At 58.4% G+C, this 17,078-nt stretch overlaps 2 protein-coding genes across 2 annotated transcripts; both read left to right on the top strand.

The window, feature by feature from the left end:
* Nucleotides 1-3,738: 3,738 nt before the first annotated feature.
* Nucleotides 3,739-4,605, top strand: LOC128977696 (gap junction beta-5 protein-like). Its single transcript, XM_054395316.1, has one exon. It carries the CDS (start codon nucleotides 3,739-3,741, stop codon nucleotides 4,603-4,605), a length of 867 nt encoding a protein of 288 aa, XP_054251291.1.
* Nucleotides 4,606-12,819: 8,214 nt separating this feature from the next.
* Nucleotides 12,820-16,566, top strand: LOC128977604 (gap junction beta-3 protein-like). Its single transcript, XM_054395192.1, has 2 exons — nucleotides 12,820-13,622; nucleotides 16,080-16,566. The coding sequence occupies exons 1-2, from the start codon at nucleotides 12,820-12,822 to the stop codon at nucleotides 16,564-16,566; spliced, it is 1,290 nt and encodes a 429-aa protein (XP_054251167.1).
* Nucleotides 16,567-17,078: the final 512 nt, after the last annotated feature.

Below are 17,078 nucleotides of genomic sequence, written 5' to 3'. Positions count from 1 at the left end.
CAGAAAGTCTGCTGGCCTTCACATTGCTAAAATCTGCCAAGGAAGGGACCAGAAAGATCTTCAGGGCTCTGATTAGTGTTCTTTGTGTTGGGTTTGTGGCTATGGCAGTTCCAAAGCCTTAAAGGAAACAAAAAATAAACAAAAGCAACATGCCAGTGGCCCAAGGAAGCTTTTTGCTTTCCTACAGCAGCTTCTGGCTGATGACACCAGAACTCTTTGCAAAGCAGGTGGGCCAGCTGGAGATGCCCCACGTAGAGCAGGTGATGGCATCTCTGAGGGCAAGCAGAGGAGCACTGATGGTCTCACCCACAACAGGCATCAGCACAAAGCAGCAGTGGCCTGGAGGGATGCCAGCCTTGGTGTTTGCAGCACACTGGGTATGATCCAGGCTTACCTGCCTGCTGAAGAGCTGGCTGTGGGGTTTGATTCATGTCAGGAGCTGGGCTGGTGACTCCTGGATGAATGACGCTATATAAATGCAAAGTGTTATTAATATTTCATCTTGTAGAGAAAATGTACTAATGGGGCTTGTTCCTGGAAGATAAAGTGCTGCCATTACTACACCTCCATGTCCCCAGTGCCACCAGGCCTGCCTGGGGTTGGCTGGTTCAGCCTCCAGCACCCAGCTTCTGTCTCTGGGAAACTGAAATTTCCAGCAGGTTTCCGTGGTGGAACATCAGCTCTGGCTGCAGGAGCTTGGTGCCCTCTGACCCAAGGGCAGAGGATGTCCCAGGAGCTGCTGTGGCTCTTGCTGGCAGGGGTCAGCTCTGGCTGCAGGAGCTTGGTGCCCTCTGACCCAAGGGCAGAGGATGTCCCAGGAGCTGCTGTGGCTCTTGCTGGCAGGGGTCAGCTCTGGCTGCAGGAGCTTGGTGCCCTCCAGTCCAAGGGCAGAGGACGTCCCAGGAGCTGCTGTGGCTCTTGCTGGCAGGGGTCAGCTCTGGCTGCAGGAGCTTGGTGCCCTCTGACCCAAGGGCAGAGGATGTCCCAGGAGCTGCTGTGGCTCTTGCTGGCCGGGGTCAGCCCTGTCTGCTGCTCAGGATCCTCTTGCTTCTCTCTCATGTTGTGCCTCTATCAGGTATTTGCCAGGCAGATGGGGCTGATCTCCAAATCATCTCAGTGGCACAGTCCCAGCCAGCAGGATGGAGAGAGGGAAGCTGCATGGCCACTCACAGAATCACAGAAGGGACTCTCAAAGGCCATCTCATCCAGCCCCTCTGCAGTCAGCAGGGACATCTCCAGCTAAATCAGGCTGCTCAGGACCACATCAAGTTTGACCTTTAATGTCCCCAGAGATGAGACTTCAACCACATCTTTGGGAAACCTTCTCCTCCTACCATCTAACCAAGGTTTTGGGGACTAAATAGGATCAGAGTGGCTGCACCCATGCTCCTGTGATGGCCACCAGGGGCTGAGTGATGTACCTGGAGCCTAGCACCACCAGCAACTGCCCCTCACACCTGGTAGCTCCCCAAAAGGGGAGATTCTAACCCAGAAAGCAGCAAACTACCAGAGACCCTTTACACACTCATAAGCCTGGGGCTGACTGGAGCAGAACAATCCTTCCCACCCACCCATACTGGTGGGGTGGGTGCTGCTCTGACTGCCCAAGGTAGGACACAGCCCCTGGGAACCTCTTTCCTGGCACAGTCCCTGCACAGGCATGTTTTTGTTTGTTTGTTTTTTTTTTTAAATGCTTGTTTGGTTTCAAACTGCAGAACTCTTCCCTCGAGCCAGCCACAAACACTGGTAATTTACTTTACAGCTGTTTAGATTTGTTTCTCTCCATGCATTTATTTATTTATTTAACCCAGCAGAACTGCAGAGGAAACCTCTGCTTGCTCCTCAGATGACTCCAGCTCTACCTGAAATCCCCTTGTTGGATCCCCACCCATCTGACCCTCCACCCCTGCACCCCTGCTCTCTGCTCAGAGCCTCAAGGTGGGGGTCAGACCTCAAAGAGGGGGCTCTGTGAGCTGAGGGTTTATGGTGGGAGGGCTGCCGTGATGGGAAAGAGACTTGTTGCAGCTTGCAGGTGAGGGGAGCACAGGAAAAGTGGTTAATTGACTCTCAGTGAAACATTCAGCTGCCAACCACTCGTCAGGAGGTGGGGTGGGATGAAGGCTTCTCTGGAGTCGTGGCCGTGGTGCAAAGTTTGGGTGAAAAGGGATTAGAAAGGGAGGAGCTCGGCTGAGCGGCTCCCAGAGCCTCGGCCAGGGGGCTCCTGAGGCTCCCGGGGCTCCTGAGGCTCCCGGGGCTCCAGCCGTGTCCCCGTTGCAACCAAGGGAAGATGGGCACATGGAGGGGATGGAGAGACCCCAAGCCACGATGGGCATCTTGGCACGCCTGCAACGCCTGAGGGCAGCTGGCCCCAAGCACCCACCCTATCCCGGGGCAGAGAGCTGCTGCAGCCCTTCCCTGCACCACAGCAGGATTGGGCACCTTTCACTCCAGGAAACCTGGCAGCCCACGGAGCACGTGGGGGCTTACTTGGAACCCCATCCCTTCCTCCTGGGAATCTCCTCCTTGCTCCCAGGAGTGGCTCACGTGGTGCCGGCGCTTGGCGCAACCGGCGATGCCTTCCTGCCCTGGGCAAGCACCGACCGGCACCGGCGCCGGGCTCGGCAGTGGGGACGTCCCGAGGGTAAGTGGCACCCAATCGCTCCTCTGCTGGAGCCCCAACCCCTGCTGAGGTGGGGTTGGGGCTGGGGAAGGTGCATCTGCTGCAGGGAGCAACCCGCAGAGCACGACCCAGTGCCAGGGTGCTGGGCACAGCCGTGGCCGGTGGTGGAATTGTGGATGGGGAAGGAGGAATCTGGGGGGTTGCAGCCCTGAGGGCTGGTGTGTACCATGGGCCAGGGTGTGTGCAGCAGGGGATGTGCTCGCCCCCCCAGAGCTCTGCCAGCGAGGGACAATCTTCTTCTTTCACTGGTAGGTGAAATATTTCAGCAGAGTCAGTGCCAAGCACAGCCCTGGCAGCCCTGCTCAGCTGTAGCCCCACTCCAATTGGGTTTCTGGGCACGGTGCAATCCAGAGTCAAACCAGCTGCTCGGGTCCTGGGTCAGGAGCAAGCTGAGGTGAATTTGAGCTGAGGAAAAGTGGTTCTTGTAGTTGTCCAACCCTGGGGCAGCCCCTTAGGCTGTGCAGCCCCCTCCCCAGCTCACCTGCTGCCTCTGCTCTGGGCTGTGCCATGCCTGGTGTGGGCATGGTGTGTGGGCATGGCATGTAGGCAAAGCATGGGTCGATGCCAGGCTCCTCCCATGCTGCCCAAGTGGGGGAATGGAGGTGCTGGCAGATTCCAGCAATGGGAGAGGACAGTGTGGTGGAGCCAGATGAGTCATGTCCCAGCTCCTCCTATTTGTCTTCTGCCTGGGGCAGGCCTGGCAACGTGAAGGAAATCAATAACAAATACCTGGGCAGCGAGGCAGGAGCTGGAGTGGGTGGCACAGGTTGGTGAGGGCTGAGCTGTGGAGTGTAGCTGCTTGTGGCTGAAGGATGCTTTGGGCTTTGCCGGCTCCCCATGACCCTGCAGAAGGGGACAGTGCTCTGCAGAAACCAGGACCAGGTCTGTGCTGGGGACGTCTCAAGTCCCTCTGTGTGCAGGTGAATGCCAGAGACAGTCTCCAAGGCCACCCAGGCAGGCTTGGTGCTTTGGGTGCTCTGCAGAGGACCTCTGGCTGCTGCTGTGCTCTGACTGTATCTTCTCTCTCCTCCCAGGCTAGCTAAAGGCATCAGGGGACCATGAACTGGGGGGTGTTTGAAGGGCTCCTCAGTGGGGTCAACAAGTACTCCACAGCCTTCGGCCGCATCTGGCTCTCCCTCGTCTTCATCTTCCGCCTGCTGGTCTATGTGGTGGCCACCGAGAAGGTCTGGAGCGACGACCACAAGGACTTCGACTGCAACACGCTGCAGCCAGGCTGCACCAACGTCTGCTTCGACCACTTCTTCCCTGTCTCCCACATCCGCCTCTGGGCCCTGCAGCTCATCCTGGTGACCTGTCCATCTCTCTTGGTCATCATGCACGTGGCCTACCGGGAGGCCAAGGCGCAGAGGCACCGCGATGCCGGCGGGGACAGCTACCACTGCACCTACCCGCCGGGCAAGAAGCGGGGGGGACTGTGGTGGACCTACCTGCTCAGCCTCATCTTCAAGGCCAGCGTCGACCTGGTCTTCCTCTACATCTTCTACCGCTTCTACGAGAACTACAGCCTGCCCCGGCTGGTGAAGTGCGAGCTGCAGCCCTGCCCCAACGTGGTGGACTGCTTCATCTCCCGGCCCACAGAGAAGACCATCTTCACTCTCTTCATGGTGGTCACCACCTGCCTCTGCGTGGTGCTGAACCTCGTCGAGGCTGCCTACCTGATCGGCAAGCGGTGCCGGGAGCGCCTCCTGCTCAGCAGCCACGAGAGCCACCGGCACTGCTGCGACAGCGCCGAGCCCGCGGGCACGGACGGGCAGGTTTGCCAGGGGGTGGGCTGCAAACCCCCCACCACCTCCACCCTCCCCATGACCTCCATCCCCCTCACGACCTCCACCCCCCTCACGACCTCCACCTCCTTCACGACCTCCACCCCTGACACGCTGCCTGAGGAGGAGACTCTTTCCTAGAGCTGCCCCGGGGAAAGCAGGAGCTCATTACCCTCATTTGAGCTAAAACTGGGTGCTGTAGGACATGTGTGGTCCTCAGGAGCTGACAGGGATGGGCAGCTCTGTTGTGGTGGGGAACTGGCAGCTGTGCCTGGAGGTCAAACCTATCCCAGCTGGGCTGGTTTAGCTGGTCCTGAGGGTGTGCTTGCAACAAATAAAAATGTTTGTCCCTCAGAGGCGATGACCAAAGCAATTGTTCTCCTGCTCCTTGGGCACAAAAGGTCCCTTCCAATCCAAAGCATTCTATGGTTCTGTGAAGAGAGGAGCAAGGGCTGCACCATCCTTGGAGAAGCATTGTTTCCACGGGCAGCTCCACTCTGGGTTTGGACCAGCCATGGTGACAAACCACCAGCCATGGTGACAAACGACCAGCCAGAGGCTCAGGTTTACTGGAGAGAAGCCACTGAAAAAGAGAACAGCCCCTGGAACTGGGCATGAGTGATGGCTTTGGCTGGAGCCAGGCAGGGAACCTTTGGGGTGCTAGAAGGTTGCACAGCTCAGGGAAGGAGTTGTGCCTGCACCCAGCAAGTCACCAGCAAAACTCTGGGTGCATTCAGCAGGCACTGGATGCGGGCAAGCAAGCAGGGCAGCTTCATTGTCACCCTGCAATGCCAGGCTTTCAAACAAATAAATACATTGTTGGTTTAAGATGGGCTGCTGGGCACAGGTGGGCACACCCAGAGGTGTCACCATCCTCAGGGTCCCATGGCTGGCACAAACTTGAGCTGAGAAAGTTCCATCCAAACATGAGAAGGAACTTCCCCAATTTAAGGGTCACAGAGCGTTGGAACAGGCTGCCCAGGGAGGTGGTGGAGTCTCCATCTCTGGAGGCATTCCAAACCCACCTGGATGTGTTCCTGTATGACCTTCTTCAGGTGAAACTGCCTTGGCAGGGGGATTGGACTCAATGATCTCCAGAGGTCCCTTCTGACCCCTACACTGTTGTGATGTGGCAGGGAAAAGGAGTCAGCCAGGATGGGCACCCTCAAGCCCCCTGGGGGAACCCCTCTGCCTATCCCTCACCCTACATAAGCCACCCCACAGGTGTCAGGGCCACTTCAGCCCAATGTGATCATCATTAATCCCACTCATGAGCTGAGTGGGGCCAAGAGCACTCGCTCGGTGCCACAGCCACTGCAGCAAAGCGCAGGGGCTAGGATCCAGCCGGGCAGGCAGAGCCCACTGTGGGCTGCTGGATCTTCCTGGCCAGGCAGAGAGAAAACACCCAGACAGAGGAGAGGAAAACCACCCCAACCAGTGATTGCCATAATTCACCATCATGACTCAGGCAGCTCCTGAGGCCATCAGTGGGAGCTGAGCATTAGCTGGGATGAATAATTAACAATAATTTCATGGCAAATGCACTCCTAAGTGACACTTAACGTGGAACATCCAGCTCGAGCTGTTGCTGGTTTCACTGTATTTAGAGGGTGTGATTGTTGTTGCCATTGTGATTTCCATGAGCACCAACAGTCCCCTGGCTCCCTGGCTCTGCCCAAAGGAAGCAGCACAGGGAGGAGGATGCTGTCACCATGGACCCTCAGGTCACTGCAGCTACTGTTATTTTGCAGCCATCCTGACACCATGAACCAGATCCCACCTGAGAACCTCTCTGGGCAAGGCTGAGCTCCTTCCCACAGCCCACCCTGAAGAAAGGGACCAGGCTGGGTGCACTGAAGAAAGGAGGCAGAGGGGTTGATATGGCTGGGGGGTGCTGAGGGCTGGCAGGGAGCAGACTGACTGCCCCATGAGGATGAGAATGGTAGAGTCCTGGAGGGATCCCTGCTGCCAGCCCAGGGCCCATTGGGTGGGTTCCTTGTGCTGACACTGGTGAGTTTGGAGACCTTTAGGAAGGCAGATCTTAGAATCACAGAATGCACTGGGTTGGAAGGGACCTTTAAAAATCATCTTGTTCAACCCCCCTGCAGTCAGCAGGGGCATCTGCAACTAGAGCAGGTAGCTCAGAGCCCCATTAAGCCTAACCCTGAACATCTCCAGGGATGGGGTCCCCATCATCACCATCCTGGGCAACCTGTTCCAATGTTCCACCATCCCTTATAGCAAGGAAGTTCTTCCTAATGTCCAAATGGTGAAACACAGGTGGATTCCACCCTCTCTTTTCAAGTAAAGCTGTGCTGAGCTCTGCCTCCTGTCTGCTCTCATCGTTATGTCTGCTGGATTAGAAGGCTGAGGGGGGATTTGATACATGTTTATAAATATCTGAGGGCTGGGGGTCAAGAGGGAGGGGATAGGCTCGGCTCAGTTGCACCCTGTGATAGGACAAGGAGCAATGGATATAAACTACTCCAACATGAGGAGGAACTTCTTCACTGTGAGGGTCACAGAGCACTGGAACAGGCTCCCCAGAGAGGCTGTGGAGTCTCCTTGTCTGGAGACTTTCAAGGCCCATCTGGATGTGGTCCTGTGCTAGATTCTGTGATCCTGCTCTGGCAGGGGGGTTGGACTCGATGACCTTCAGAGGTCCCTTCCAACCCCTAGCATCCTGTGATCCTGGGATCAGCCACCTGAAGGCTTTCCTTACTGGAGCTTTACCATCAGACCACACAAGCTGTTCTTTGTGTGCAAGCCACAGCCTCGAGATTCAAAGAGCTAGGGCTGGGCTGTTTGTTTTCAAGCGAGGCTGGCCACTCTTGATCAGCCCTGTCCTTGATTGGCAAAGTCCTTGAGGTGTTCCTCAGCCACGAGTGCTAATGAGGACGAGACCCAGGGCAGCCACCCTGCCTGCCTGCCCCACTTCCGCACATCAAAGCAGCAGAGCCCTGCTGAGCCAGCTGCCATCTCTTGTTATGCTGCTTTATCTCACTGGGAACGAGCACTGCAAAGCTCCAGGTGTCTTGCACCATCCAGGCTTGGGATCAGTGGGGACTGGCTGGGCAAACAGGGACATTTCAGCTTGAGGAGGGCAGATTGAGGCTGGAGATTAGGAGGAAATTCTTGACAGTGAGGGTGGTGAGGCACTGGAACAGGTTGTCCTGGGAGGCTGTGGATGTCCCCTCCCTGGAGGTGTTCAAGGCCAGGTTGGATGAGGCCTTGAGCATCCTGGTGTAGCAGAAGGTGTCATTGCCCATGACAGGTGGGTTGGAACTAGATGAGCTTTAAGGTCCCTTCCAACCCAAACCATTCTATGACTCTATGAATCCATGAATTTGGAAGCTTCTTTCTAAACTACTTCTGAGGTTACCCCAGTTGGTGCTGCAGAAATGGGGGGCTGGAGACTGGGCCACCTCCTGGGATGCAAGACACTGGGAGAAGAGGCAGGAGCAGTATGGCTAGGAATAAACAGTCCCAGACTTTCCATCATCATCCAGGGCATTGTGTTTGCTCATGGGGTGACCAGAAGGCCCTCTGAATTTTAAGGAGAGGAGATCTAAAACAAACCCATCACTGCCTCCAGCCTGGCAGGGATGTGTGGGACTGGCATGCATGGTGGCACAGGGCAGGGGCAGCCTGTCCTTCCCAGCAGTGCCTTGTTTCTTCCCTGCCCCAAAACCCTCCCCTTGCTGGGAGTTGAAGAGAGGCTCTAACCTACATCCATAGTGCTGGAGCAAGTAGCTGCTCCAGGTGCTGAGTCCCAGGCTCCTGTTACTCTTCTAGGAAGGGAGGTCTCCTCCCCAGGGACACGGCCTTGGAGTGGGAATGATAGGATGCCAGGATGCTGGAGATAAAAGGCAGGGCTGGGTGCCAGCGGGCAGCCAAGTCCTGCCTGCTGCCATGCCCCAGCTAAGACCTTTGAAAGAGACTTTGAGGTTTCTCTGCTGGTTTGGCTCTGCTGCTTGGGCTTTCCCTTGATGGAGAACCTGAGGTCAGGCCCCTGGAAGTCACTGGATGTTTCTGGTGCTCACATCTGGCACTGGAGCCTTTCACCCATCACCCACTGAGAGGGAGCAGGGTGACAGCAGGGTGACAGCAGGGTGACAGCAGGGTAACATGCCCTGGGACATGTACCAAATGCTCCTCCAAGGACTGCCTGGTGCTGAGAGCAGCAAAATTGCCTTGGCAGCTTGTCCCTGTGCCCACGCCGGATCAGTCAGCAGGGGGGTGGCAGGTGGGGTGCAGGGCCTTGCTCTCTGCTGGGACACCCAAAATGCCAGCTCAGCACTACAAAGCACAGCAAAACACGGGGTGTTGCCCTTCCCCACCCAACTGCCTCAGGGGGAACCTTCTGCCTGTGCCAAAAGCACCTGAACTTTCTTCTGTGCCGTGTGGCCCCTCCTTGAAATGCCCAAATTGAAAGCAAGAGTCTACCGGGGGGAAACTGGTCCTGCTTTTTTTCACCTGGACCTCCCAGGGGTTTACTGTGGGGCAGGGAGCTGATGCCTTCACAAGAACTCAGACCTGCTGGTGGTTCTCACTGGCTTCCTTCTTCTCTAGGCTTTTCATCTCAAAGGCCACAGCCCCCAGATTCCTGAGGCAGCTCTGGACACACCAGCTCTCTGCAGCATAGCTCAGATTCCTGATCCTGCAGATAGAGCCCTGCAGAGGCAGCTCCTGGGTGAGGGGAAGCTCCAGAGCCCCCTTTGCTGTCCTCCAGGATGAGGGTGGCTGGGTCTGTCCCTTCCTCTGGGGTCACCCCTCTCTGCACCCCCAGACTTCCATGAGGGTTTGCTTTGGGCTTTCATCCCTGTGACCTCTCCCTGTGTGCTCCCAGCCTGGAAAATCCCCACACACTTCAGCTGACTTCCTGGAACCCAAAAGCTCCTGGAGGAGCAGCTCCTTATCCACCACAAGTGCGGGGAGCAGACCTCTCAGGGCATCAAGCACTCGGCTCTTCAAACACGTCCCCATGGGAGGAGTGGCCCTGGTGAGGAGCCCTGTGGGGTTCCAAGGGCCAGGGAAAGCAGCATCGTGGTGTGCTTGGCCCCGGGGTGTGCCAGAGCAATGCCAGGAACGCTTCAGGGCAGCCAAGAGGCTGCGGGCAAGCGGAAACGAGTCCCTGCCCAGGCCACGTCTGCAGAGGCACCACAGAGGGCAGCCCCACGGGGGGTGGCTGAGCAGGCACCTGGATGCTTGGGCACGGAGCAGCTGGCTCAGCCTTCTGGAAGCCATCGGCACTCTGGGGAGAGGGGACATCCCTTAGACATACCTCCAGGTCCCACGAGGAGACCGTCAGCAGGGCAGGGTCCCAGGGAATGGGGACCCTAGTGCCATGCTCTGCCACCTGGGCCGTGCCATTCTTTGGGCAAGGTCTCATCCAGGACGCCCCAGCACTGGCAGGGCGGTGGCTCCAGGTTGCCGTGGGTTGGAGGCACCGATGAGCTGTTGCAAAACTATTTCCGAGGTAAAATCCTTGCAGCAGTGTGTTGGAATTGTGCAATTTGTGATCCTGAGCAACAGCTGCTTGGCTGGCCCAGAGCTGGGGGGCTGGAGTGAGCCAGGTGCTGATCCCCAGCCATCCTGGGCTTGCCCTGCAGCTGGTGCTGGCTTTGCCCAGAGCCAGCTGAGCAGGGGACAGGGCATCACCTGGCAGGAGCCACTTGCAGAGGAATCCAGCTCCGCTGATCTCACTGCAGGACCTGACCCGCCTTGATTGTTCAACCCGAGCGTGTGGCTGCTTGTGCACGGAGGAGAAGCTCTGCAGGAGCTGTTTGCCAGACTCACCCAGTGACTGGGAGCAGAGCTAACCACCCTTCCCCTCCCCACACCGCTCAGCGCCGCGGACACCACCCGGGCACGCAGGAGGGCTCCAGCCTCACACCAGGACGGAGAATCCCTGCTGCCAAAGCTGCCTGGGCACAGCCACCTCCATCTGGCCCTTTTCTGGCTGGGCAGGTACCTCTAGTGGGTGGGCAGAGCTGTGGGGTGCTCATGGGGCTGCTGGGGACCTGCTGGTTGCAGGGCGCAGACCCCATGGTGCTAACAAGGTGTGGGTGGGAATTGGGTTAGGGCTGGGGCTGCTGTGGCTGAAGGTGGGGACCCCAGCATCGCACAGTGGCACCCTGGCACCCTGAAGGCAGCGCTGGGGTCCCTGGGCCATGACTACCTGCACCCAGGTGGTGATGCAGGGGGCTGGCACAGCATGGCATGCCAAGGAGCAGGAGTGGGACCCCAGAACCTACTTCTCTGTCCCATCACCCTCCCCAGGGACTGAAAGAGGCTGAATCCCCCCCAGAGAACAGATTCAGCTGCACTCTGCTGTGTTTGTACCCCAGGCAGGAACTGGGCATTTTTGAGCCCAACGCCCTGCTGTACCCTCACAGGGCAGGACCTGCTGGTGACATAGCAGGCTGGCGTGCCAGGGGCTGCCAAGTTTGCTGGGCTTCACGGGAGACAAACCAGTGCTGCAGGCATAGCTGAGCACACCCCGAGCGTTGCCTCTGCTCTGCCTGGCTGCCTGCCAGTGCTGGCCATGCTACAGGGCTCCCACAGCACTGCACCCAGCACACAGCCTGGCACAGAGCTCATGCTTCCCATCCCACCATGAGTCCATGGCTGGAGCCACCACTGGGCTGAGCTGGGCACAAGGGTGCTGGACAGCTGGGTACTAGTGCTGGAAAGGCATTGGGATGGGGGCATGGGTGAACTGGCAGGCTGGCAAGGAGGTACTGGCCCTGGAGGCATGCAGGTGCTCCAGCCATTGGCACCAGTTTTTGGGTGATGTGGGAAAGCAGCTGCTTCTCTCTCCCCATTGCTGCCCACCCTGGCTTGCTGCCAGAGGTCTGCCAAGGAGGAGGATCTCCTGGTTTCAGATGGGATGGAAACAAAGCTGTGTGGGCAGAGACACACTGCCCTGGCACTTGGCACAGGCTGGCACAGGACCCCAGCCTGGCCCCACTTGGCTCAGCCACACTTCTTGCTACATCCCTGGGCCAGCAGCGTGGGAGAGCAGTGGCAGGTTTGGGGCTTGCTGTGGGATAGCCCCAGCCAGGGCCAGGCTCCTGATGGCCTCATGTGCTCCAGGCAGCACTTTAGGCTCTGTTCCTTCCCTGCAGCCCTGGGACACCTCATCGTGTCACACAGCCCTCCCTGGACAAGGGGACCTTGATTGTCTGCATACCATCACAGCCCTGGCTATGCCCCAAGCTGGGCCCCCGGTGAGCGGGGAAGGAGTTTGAGCCTCCCCCAGGTACGTCTGGGAGGGCACTGGGGGGCTGATGGGCAGCAGGTTCTTGGCAGGGAGAAGATGAGCACACAAACCTGAGTAGCTGGAAAGGAAGGAATTAGCTCTTGTAGGGTTGAACAAAGCTTTGGATGGTATCAGGTTGATGGTTGGACTCGATGATCTTAGAGGTCTCTCCAACCAAAACAATTCTATGATTGATTTGGCCTGAAATTGGAGCTGCCCACTGGGTCCTGGGCTGTCCTGTTCTCCCAGGGTGTGCTCTTCAGCAGCCAGAAACAAAGCACCTGTCTGAAAAGCCTCATCTTTTTCTCACACAAAACACCTCTCTTAAAAAAAACACAGAAATTAAACATTAGGGCTTGTAAGATTTGGGATGTGGTCCCCCTGGAATTATTTGCCAGCCATTGTGCAGCCTCCTTGGCCTCTACCTGCTGGGCCAATTGTGGTTCCCACAGGGCTTTGACACATCCTTTCTGCCAGAATCTTGCTAGCCTCTGGAGCTCCAGCCCTGCAGAAGCCCTCCTAAAAAGTCCCTCCCCAGCTTTCCTGTAGTTCCCCTTCAGGTACTGCCTCTGGGCAGCAGGGCAGGAGGAAGAGGTGATTGGGGACAGAAATGTGCTCCAGGGTCTCCTCCTATCCCTGTCCCAGGGGTCCTGCCAGCTGGCAGGGCTGGTGTCCACACAAACCTTCACTTTGCTGAGGTGCCAAGCACCCTGCGCAGCATTCAAGTGTTGATCCTGGCCCACTCCAGCAGTCTGTGCTGCCAAGTTACACAACCTGTGCCATCAGGCCAGGGACTTGGTGGCAGGAACTTAGCCAAGTGGCTCATTCCCTACAGCAAAGGCTCCATCAGAAGGAAGGACAGAGGTGTTGACTCACCTCTCCCCGAGAGGGTTGTTGAGGACAGGCTTCACTGTCTGCAGGTGGGATCTTGTCCCCCCCTAAATGAGTCAAATGTGGTAGAAGGAGAGACTCCAAGAGGTCAATGAGCTAGGTGCGGCACGAGATGAGCTGCCCCATCGCTGCCTCACATTGCTCTTCAGCTTCTGCTGCTCGCTCTCCAGGTTGGGTGACTCCGTTCTCCACCAGCCATCATGGACTGGAAGACTCTGCAGGTGCTGCTCAGTGGGGTCAACAAGTACTCCACAGCCTTCAGCCGCATCTGGCTCTCCGTGGTCTTCGTCTTCCGCGTGCTGGTCTACGTGGTGGCAGCCGAGCGCGTGTGGGGGGACGAGCAGAAGGACTTTGACTGCAACACGAGGCAGCCAGGCTGCGCCAACGTCTGCTACGACCACTTCTTCCCCATCTCCCACATCCGCCTCTGGGCCCTGCAGCTCATCTTTGTCACTTGCCCTTCCCTCCTGGTCATCATGCACGTGGCTTACCGGGAAGACCGTGAGAGGAAGCACCGGGAGAAGAACGGAGAAGATTGCCCCAGGCTCTACAGCAACACGGGCAAGAAGCATGGGGGGCTGTGGTGGACTTACCTGCTCAGCCTCTTCTTCAAGCTTATCATAGAGATCCTCTTCCTCTACCTCCTCCACAAGATGTGGGACAGCTTCGACTTGCCACGGCTGGTCAAGTGCTCCGACAAGCCCTGCCCCAACACTGTGGACTGCTACATCGCTCGGCCAACCGAGAAAAGAGTCTTCACCTATTTCATGGTCGGAGCCTCCTCCATCTGCATCGTCCTCACCGTCTGTGAGATCTTCTACCTCATTTTCAAGCGGGTTGTGCGGAGCACGCGGAAGTGGAGGAAGTCTGTCAAGCGCTCCGTCAGCTACAGCAAGGCCTCCACCTGCCAGTGCCACCCAAAGCTGGAGGAGAAGGACAACAAGTCCCAGACTAGGTGTGTGGCAGCCCTGTGGTCCTCAGCTCCCAACTGGGCTACTGTCTGGTGGGGCGCTAGGAGGGAAAGAGGGAGGGAGGCTGGCTGGCCCCTGAGGTGGCCACTTGGTGAGGTCATCACCAAACTCTTCAGCTAGGATGTCAATAGTTGTAAGGGAAGGGGTCTTGTCCATGGGAACCCTCCTGCTTGGGGTTATGGGCATGTCCCTACGAGTCCCAGTGGCACAGGCACGCTCCAGGGGAGGTGATTGCCTGCTGCCCATGGCCATGCCTGAGGGTGTCTGTTCTTTCCACAGAGGAGAGGAGCTGTGAGCCCACCTTTGCCAGCCCCTTCACCTTCCGCTTGGCCCAGCAGCACCTCAAGCCTGCCAAGTCCCTGAACCCTTGAGAGTCAACCCACCATGTGAAAAATAACTACAGCCAACAAACTGAAGCCCCTCAAGAGAGACCCATGGGTGCCTGAGCAGATGAAGGTAAGGCTAGGGCAGCCCTGGAGCTCTTCTGTATGCATGTGGTGGCACCATGGGGCTTGGCCATCACATCAAGACAGACATCAGCACCTTACGCAGCAGCAAGCCCAGTCACGAGCTGCAAGGATGGAGCCATCAAGCTGGGACAGCACAGGGACTGGGGTTGGTGAAGGGGGAGCAAGGGGACTCCTGTGTCCCAACACCTTCTCTTGGGTCCTTCAGCTCTGCATAGGAACATATAGGCTGGTGCCTGCTCAGGGTTGGTGTCACCCAGCACAGTGACAGCCCCCAGTTTGCCAGTACTAGACCAGAAGCAGTTTCTCCCCCTGTGCTCATGCAGGCACTGTGCCATTGTCCTGCCCAAATGCCCTTGCTGGCTCTGCTGCTTCCTTTGGTACCTTCACATCCCCCCTCACCCCAGACAGATGCAGCACGGACCACAGTTCCAAAAGGCCAATAAAGGTTGTGGTGTTTGTACACGGGGACCTGCTCTGCATGCTGTAAATCTGGGAGTGAAGTGGGGAGCAGGGAGAGGGGGGACGGGGAACGGACTGGTGAAGGCAGAAGAAATGGATTTGCAGAGGTTCTTCAGGAGCCCAGGGCCAGGTCTTGCCAGGGAGCTCGGGTCGAGCTCCCAGCTCCTCCCAGCTCGTCACGCGTCGTTAAACTTTAATTCACCAGAACCACACGCTGGCCCCCGAGGAAATGCAGGAGGGATCAGCATCAATTATTTACTAAAGCTTGATAAATATTACAATAAATAGAAATGATTTCCATTTAATCTCTCCTTAAGCAGAGCTCCACATGGGGTCCACTGCTGCCCCAGCCAGACATGTTCCCAGCTCCCTCCACCGCGGTGTGCACAAACACTGCCAGAGGCTGTGATGGTGATGCCCACGCTGCTAGGAGGGTGCCATCTCTCTGTGCTGGGACACAGAGCAAGTGCTTCCAGCATGGGGTGCTCCTGTGGGCACACCAGCACCATGTCACTTGTGGTGCCAGCCCTGGGCATAGGGCAGGGCACCCTGTGCCAAAGAAAAGATGCTCCAGGAGGATGAATCAGCTCTGACACCAGTGTGGGTCTGCTCTGGAACACCCACATGGAACACCCAGTGGTGTGGGTGAAGCCTGTGCTGGGCATCATCCTCCTGGTGGGTAAAGCAGTGTGAGAGCTGGCACATTCATAGGTGAGGGCAGCTCTGATTCCTTTGTGGTTTTGGAACAGCTTTGCAGAGGTGATTGTTTTTACCCATAAAGGGCTGGCATCATGGGGGACTGGCACCAAAAGGGGATGATGCCACCTGGGCAGTCACTACAATAGGGTGGTGGGATGGGGAAGCAGGATTCATGGTGGGCTGAGTAGGAGATGGACACTGGGCTCTGCAGCACACTGGTGCCAGGGCATGGAGTGGCACATGGGCATTACCTGGAGCACGACGATTATTTTATATTAAGCATAACAATGTGGCCCCAGCTCTGCCCTGTGTGGGAACAGGAAATGCCACATCTCACTGCGGGAGAGGCAGCAACTCCCAGTTCTGTCTGTGAACTGGCCCAGCTTCTGCTTTCGACAGCCCAAGCCCCCCATGCCACCTGTGCCAGCCCTTGGTGGCCTCTGCAAAATAGTCCCAAGGGGCACACACGGGGGTTTTATCCCCAGCTCAAAGCCAGCAGGACTTTAGCCTGTGCATAGAACATCAACATCTGCCCACCCACTGTTTCTGCTCCTTGCCCCTTGCATCCTCCTCTGAGCCCCCCGACAGCAAAGCTCCCCTAAAACAGAGGAGGGTCGCGGTCCCCCGGTGCCTGCTACGGCTCAGCCCGGGCACACGGGGCCGGGGCAGCTCCGGTGTGGCTCCAGCACCACCCAGCGCCCGTCGCACCCTTAGCAGCAGCTCGGCCGCGACGGGCAGGGAGGGCACGGAGCATCCCTGGGGATACTCTGGGGCATCCCCCCGGCCCTGCCTCCCAGCCTGCATTCCCATCTTTAGGGGCACGCAGTGGGGTGCCAGGCTCAAGGTCCCACTTGTGGGCAGGCTCCGCGTACGCCGGGCAGGTCCCTTTCCGCCCCCCCCCCAGTGGGTTTTTCCCGGTGGCGGAGCTGCAACCGCGGGCGAGGGGCAACGACACCCGGGCAGCGACACCCGAGCAGCGACACCCGGGCTTCCCACCGTCCCCGAGGGCTCCGGTCCCGAGGGTCCCGGCTGTCCCCCGGGGTCCCTTTTATCCTCCACAACCCCGCAGACCCGCGGGGCTCCCGGCTGTCCCGGCGGTTCCCGGTTATCCTCGGGGGATGCGTCTCCACCACCCCCGATCCCCAAGCTGGGGCCACCCCCTCGGCCGGGGGCAGCGGAGCGGGGCGGCCCCGCACACCTGCGGCACAGCCCCCGGTTTCCTGCCCGCGCTCCTCCCCCGGCCTCCCCCGGGCCCCGCACGGCCAAAGCCGTCCGGCCCGGCCCGGCCCCTCACAACCAGCACGGCCCGAACCAGGCGGGACCTGCCCGGAGCGGCGGAGGTGAGTGAGGGGTGCTCGGGACCCTCGGGATATTGGGCACCGCTCGGGGACACCGGGACAGGGAACACTGGGACAGGGGACACCCCCGCCTCTGCCACCCGCGGTCTGCATCGAGGCATCCTGCACTGCTTTCACCGGCTGTTCGGGACACTTCCCCCGGGCGGGGTGTCCCTTTAACGGGCCCAGCTGACACCTCTGCCGGTTTAATTAACGGAGGTTAATTAGGGCTCAGGGGTGGGGTCGTTTTCTCCCTCCCAGCCGGGGAGGTGGGGACTGGGCTCGGCGGGGCGAGGCTGAGGCACCCCCAGGGGTCCCTGCCGCGGATCTCTGTGTGGTGAGTGCTCTTGGGGGGATTCCCAAAGTGGGCAAAGTGGGGAGGGCTGGGTGTCACTGCCCCACAGCAAGGGAGCTGGCTGGGAACTGTCCCGCAGCTGTGGGGTGAGCCCTGAGGGAATGTTGGGATGAGTGCTGTACTCTGGGAGGGTTGCACTCCCTTCACCATGACCCTGCTGATCTGTGT

This window comes from Indicator indicator, chromosome 33 (assembly GCF_027791375.1).
Source record: "Indicator indicator isolate 239-I01 chromosome 33, UM_Iind_1.1, whole genome shotgun sequence".
NCBI lineage: Eukaryota > Metazoa > Chordata > Aves > Piciformes > Indicatoridae > Indicator > Indicator indicator.
Note: the sequence above shows the minus strand (reverse complement) of the source record. Positions and strands in the feature narration are given on the sequence as shown.

What these genes read in the sequence shown, in the direction of transcription:
- LOC128977696 (XM_054395316.1), top strand. Translation starts at nt 3,739, where the DNA reads ATGAACTGGGGGGTGTTTGAAGGGCTCCTCAGTGGGGTCAACAAGTAC.
- LOC128977604 (XM_054395192.1), top strand. Translation starts at nt 12,820, where the DNA reads ATGGACTGGAAGACTCTGCAGGTGCTGCTCAGTGGGGTCAACAAGTAC. An exon ending in CCCAACTGGGCTACTGTCTG is followed by an intron (nt 13,623 to 16,079) that starts GTGGGGCGCTAG and finishes ACTTGTGGGCAG; the next exon opens with GCTCCGCGTACGCCGGGCAG.